The sequence below is a fragment of the Agrilus planipennis genome, unplaced genomic scaffold (genome assembly GCF_000699045.2).
Source record: "Agrilus planipennis isolate EAB-ADULT unplaced genomic scaffold, Apla_2.0 scaffold96, whole genome shotgun sequence".
NCBI lineage: Eukaryota > Metazoa > Arthropoda > Insecta > Coleoptera > Buprestidae > Agrilus > Agrilus planipennis.
Window position 1 is genome coordinate 418,789 of NW_020438968.1, and position 5,254 is coordinate 424,042.

General features: G+C 33.8%; 1 protein-coding gene across 1 annotated transcript in view; it reads left to right on the forward strand.

The window, feature by feature from the left end:
* The window catches only part of LOC108734408 (multiple C2 and transmembrane domain-containing protein), a 75,563-nt gene that overhangs the window by 55,693 nt on the left and 14,616 nt on the right, over positions 1 to 5,254 (forward strand). The window contains exons 11-14 of the mRNA XM_018465966.1: positions 910 to 1,466; positions 1,530 to 1,749; positions 2,758 to 2,864; positions 2,924 to 3,182. Of these exons, the coding sequence (XP_018321468.1) occupies positions 910 to 1,466; positions 1,530 to 1,749; positions 2,758 to 2,864; positions 2,924 to 3,182 (1,143 nt within the window). The remainder of the gene's footprint in view (positions 1 to 909; positions 1,467 to 1,529; positions 1,750 to 2,757; positions 2,865 to 2,923; positions 3,183 to 5,254) is intronic.

Consider the following 5,254-nt stretch of genomic DNA (forward strand, 5'->3'; position numbering starts at 1 on the left):
CTGTTTCTGCCTCTAATATGTCTCTGACTAGACCTTCATGCCTGAGAAAGTGTCCTACCAACCTATTTATTGACTTCCATAGAGTCCTCTGTTCTCCTATTCTTTCCAATACCTCTTCATTTCTAACCTTTTCTACCCACGATATCCTCATCATCCGCCTTAATCAGTAAATTGTTTATATAAAATTATGTGTAAAAATAAAAATAATCCATTTGTAATTGTTTCACATTCTGATATACCTATGCAAAATTATGTTTTAAAAGATAAACTTATCGATTGAACTTTGTTATTTTCAAAATTAAAGAAAAAGATGTTTGAAATTTCTGTTGTAGAACTACTTACCCTTTTCAAAAAAATACGACAATTTCAAAACCCGAAAATATTGCTAGGTTTTAAAAAATTGATTAGGTGTAATGTGAATTCTCCTCAAGTGAAAGCCTTACGAAAATAAATCTGTATTTTAAAGATAATGAAGATACCTATACAATTCATTCAAAAATAATAAAAAATTAGCTTCGTCCTTCATTTCTAAAACGAAATATTTTTATTACAGGGTGTTCCACCTAAGGCGGTTTCGTCCATAACGCCGTTATTACACATTTGATAAAAAAATTGGTCTGGAATCATGCAAACTTGCACCTTTAACAATCTTTTTCAAATTTATAAATTAACCGTTTACAGGCTGTTGCATCTAAAATAACGAAGTTAAGTAGCGTCCAGAAGAAATGGAACATCCTGTATGATTGAAAATATTTTCTGCATATGCACCATATGATTCCAGACGAAACCGCCTCATATGGAACACCCTATATATTCTCCTCTATTTAACCTATTGGTCCACTCTATACATATTTTTATACTCATTCACTTCATAAAAATAGCCGTTTAGAAAAAGGTATAATCTTTTAGGAATTAAAACGTACATTCCATAATTTAAAAGACGTTGGCCACTTGATAGTAAAGGTATTTAGAGCGACGGGTTTAGCTGCTGCAGATTTAGGCGGAAAGAGTGATCCCTTCTGTGTTCTCGAACTGGGAAATGCCAGACTTCAAACTCAAACTGAATATAAAACACTGTCACCTTCATGGCAGAAAATATTCACGTTTAATGTTAAAGATATCAATAACGTTTTGGAAGTAACGGTGTTCGACGAAGATAGAGATCACAAAGTTGAATTTTTGGGGAAAGTGGCTATCCCTTTGCTCAGGATAAGAAACGGAGAAAAACGTTGGTACGTCCTTAAAGACAAAAAACTTAGAAGTAGAGCGAAAGGAAATTGTCCCCAAATATTGTTGGAACTTTATGTGATAATGAATCCTTTAAGAGCGATGATACGAACTTTGAACCCAAAGGAAGAAAAGTACATGTTGCAAGAAGTAAAGTTCAAGAGGCAGGTTTTCGTCAAAAACGTCCTTCGATTGAAAGCTATCGTGATATATTTTTACGAATTTGGAAAACTCATTCAGTTAGTTAACAGCAAATGTTTTTTCTTTAAAGTTCAATTTTAAACTGCACCTATTAATTTTAGAAGTTGTTTCGAATGGGATTCTACATTTCAAAGTTTTCTAGCCCTGATCTTTTGGCTAATATTGTGTTATTATTTCGAACCGTGGATGATACCTGCTGCTTTACTTCTTATATTTTTTAAAAACTATGTGGTGAAAGCTGTAAGTTCTACTTCACAAACATCGTGGAATGAAACTTACGACTCCGATATTGAGGAAGATGAAGATGAAGATAAAGATAAGGTAACTACAATAATAACTTTAAAGGATATAGAAATTATTCTAAAATGCACCCAAGTTATTTACAATTAACAACTGGGACAATATACAGCATAAGCACTATCTATTTTAGGTTTTTAGTTTCATTTACTAAAAACAGTATTTCTCAATTTCCAAATTTCTATTTGGCGGACATTTTGAATCTTTATTACTACCTCAGCTGGAAAGATTTTTCGATTAAATTGTCAGTCGCGTCAATAACATCATGTAAAACATTTTGGGCAAAATAACCATTGAAATTTTTATTCTATGTAGGGGCTTATATTTTGAGGGACAAAATCACTCTATAGTAAAATGCAGTAATTTAGATAACCGAATTTTTGATTTTCTAACTATAAAACTGTAATGGTCTCGTATGTTTACAATCATTATATTATTATTATTATTTTGTTTACTTTCTTTAAAAAATCTCGTCTGCTGATGAAAGAAATTGTACTTTTTGTTTATAATATAAAAATATAAAGTATAATTAACATTTTCAAAGTGTTTTAAAAGAACTTTTACAAAAACATTATTTAATAAGGAACATTAAATTCTTGGTCAATAATTTATTGAAACTGCCAGACGCAGATCACGATATCAAACTTATTAGTTCTCATCAGCACGCCATAGACAGTCTGAATAAAGTACCAACCACGTCAAGATAATCGGGTCTAAAAGCCGTCGTTGGTTCAAGTTGCTTCCTAATGTTTCGATAGCACGAGTGACGAGCTTCTTCAGAGATCATTCCATCTCCGATAATGAATGTGTTCATGCTAGCGAAACGTTAGGAAACAACTCCAACCGACGACGGCCTTTAGACCCGAATCAGGACAGGATCAGTTCATCTATCCGCGAAAGCCTTTACCAATTTGAGACGCTGCATGTTGCTTGATATAAAAAAATTTTCACTTATCACTTACGTTAAAATGAAAGATGATCTTTGAGGGGTTCAAATTGGTTGTACAACTAGTATTAATTGTAACATTATAGGAAGAAAAGAAAACTCTAAAAGAACGTCTCCAAGCAATACAAGAGGTGACTCAGACTGTCCAAAATACTATCGGTCGGTTAGCCACCCTAGGCGAAAGTGTTAAGAAGTAAATATTTTACAATCCGGTTTTTATAAATCCATCTATGCTCACTCGTGTGTTTTCAGCACATTTAATTTTTCCGTACCGTTCCTTTCTTGGATTGCCGTTTTCCTACTGGCTGCCTGTTGCGTGGTTTTATTCTTTGTTCCAGTTAGATATCTGTTAATGACATGGGGCACAAATAAATTTTTTAGGAGAGTCTTTCGGCCACATTCTGTTCCCAATAATGAGGTGCTTGACCTATTATCCAGGGTGCCAGATGATGAAATGTTGGTAAGATATTGTAATGCTTTAATTTTTTTGTCTTTACACATTTTAATAGGGGTGTAAATTACTGATCATAAAAAAAGCAAATTGATCTAAACTTTGGTCGTAATTTTGCATACGAGGACGAATCAAATATAAACCAGACCTTTGGACTTTTTTTTGTTTTTGTAGAAAAGGGGAAATCTTCAAAAGACACCCAGCCGTCCGTACGACTGGGTAGTTTCGGATTCTCGAGAAAGGTGTCCTCAAACCTTCCGACTAAAACCCCTTTACCAATTAAGGTCCTATTTAGCTGATTGTGGTTATTAATGTTATGAGATTGTGTATTTTCAAAATAACCTTTGGGCTTGACCCCAAAATTAAAACATGAAATCTTTTGTTTCGTGAGGTGTTGGGCGAGGATGTCTGAAGTGGGAGAAAGAGATAAGCTTCTTCGCTCATTCTTCTCCTTTCTAGTATCCATCGTGAAGATGACTAAAGAGGAGATTCCTTCGTCAGTTGTGCAATTATTAATAAGTTTCTTGGTTTAAAACCAACAGAAATTCNTACTCGCCAGTCAGAATCATCATAATAATAAAATAGAGTTCCTTCCAAGGAGGATTATCCAAAACAAGATGGATACAACACAATATATGCATGCAACCACAGTTAACCACACTTCAGAAAATTTCTATCACCAGCGCCTCAGTTCGACATTAGGATAAAAAATGTACTCGCCAATCAGAAAAACGATAAAACAGGGTGAAAGGTGGACCTTGCAGCTGTGTGTTAAGTGTAGCCTCAAATGCCAAATAACCCGGCTTCCCCTACCCAGTTTTCATATTAACGTTTATCCGGGCTTCTCTCGCGTAGAATATTTCGATGCTTGTAGATTTTTTAAGGTTCTGCGCCCTTGTAAAATAATTCACGCGTCCTTAATGTCCGGCTATTTATTACTTAATGTTCACCCCAAAATAGTTATGCCTTTAACAAGTGGCGATAAATGCAAAAACGTGTTTAATATTGTTTATTGGAAAGGCAATTTAACTGGTAGGTATACTTCATTTACTTTCTCTAGCGATGTGCCCCTTCCAATTTCTTGGATGCGCGCTGGCAAAATCGTAGGTACGGAGAAAAAAGCTCATTATACTCTCGACTCTTGTTTATTAAACATACTTTTTCACACAGTACCTGCCAAAAGTTTTGTTCAATCATGAATAGTAGTGCGAGTCAAAAACAAGCGTTGAAGCCTTTAATATGTCTTCAAATATAAATAAACATCTCGTTGATATTTTCAGTAGTAAATGGTACCAATAACAGCACATTTGAATAATACAATTGTAGTGGATAAAATGGTCAATTTTTCCGTGCAGTACTGTACGGATTATACGCTCCTTACCGGTTAAGAGTTTGGCCGAAAGTTGTCTCCTTCCTTTTCTGGCCTGGTGCTGTTCTTTTCTACTATGCGCCGGTCAAACTGAAGGTCACATCGTTACAGAAAGTAAACGAAGTATATGTCGAATGTTCTTTAATTCTTTTGTTAAATTTCATTGCTTTACTTCTCTTAACAATAAGTTGTAAGATAAAAACTAACCAAGTTCTTGCATTAGGTGTGTCATAGATCTTTCAAGTTTAGAAAGAGAAAAAACTTATAGTTTATGGCAACAATTGGAGGAAGGTACAGGTTCGTTACAGCTTCTGATAACCATTAGTGGAACAACAGCATCTGAAACAATAAGTGATCTAACAAGTTACGAAGAAAATCCAAAAGAACGAGAAGTATTGCTCAGGCGTTACGTAAGTTTCAAACAAGTTTTACCTCCTTCTATTTTACCACAATTTATTTTCGTTTCTTCTTCGAAAATCACTTTATCCACCGGCAAACTAGGAAATTGTTTTAATAACAGCAAAAACAAATTATTTCATTCTTTTTCTGTAAACAAACCCAAAATATTCTAACACAGTATAAAATAAAAAATTTAAACACAAATTTGAGAACAGTGTTTTACTAGTGTAATCAGTAAATTGTTTATATAAAATTATGTGTAAAAATAAAAATAATCCATTTGTAATTGTTTCACATTCTGATATACCTATGCAAAATTATGTTTTAAAAGATAAACTTATCGATTGAAGAAATCATGTAACGG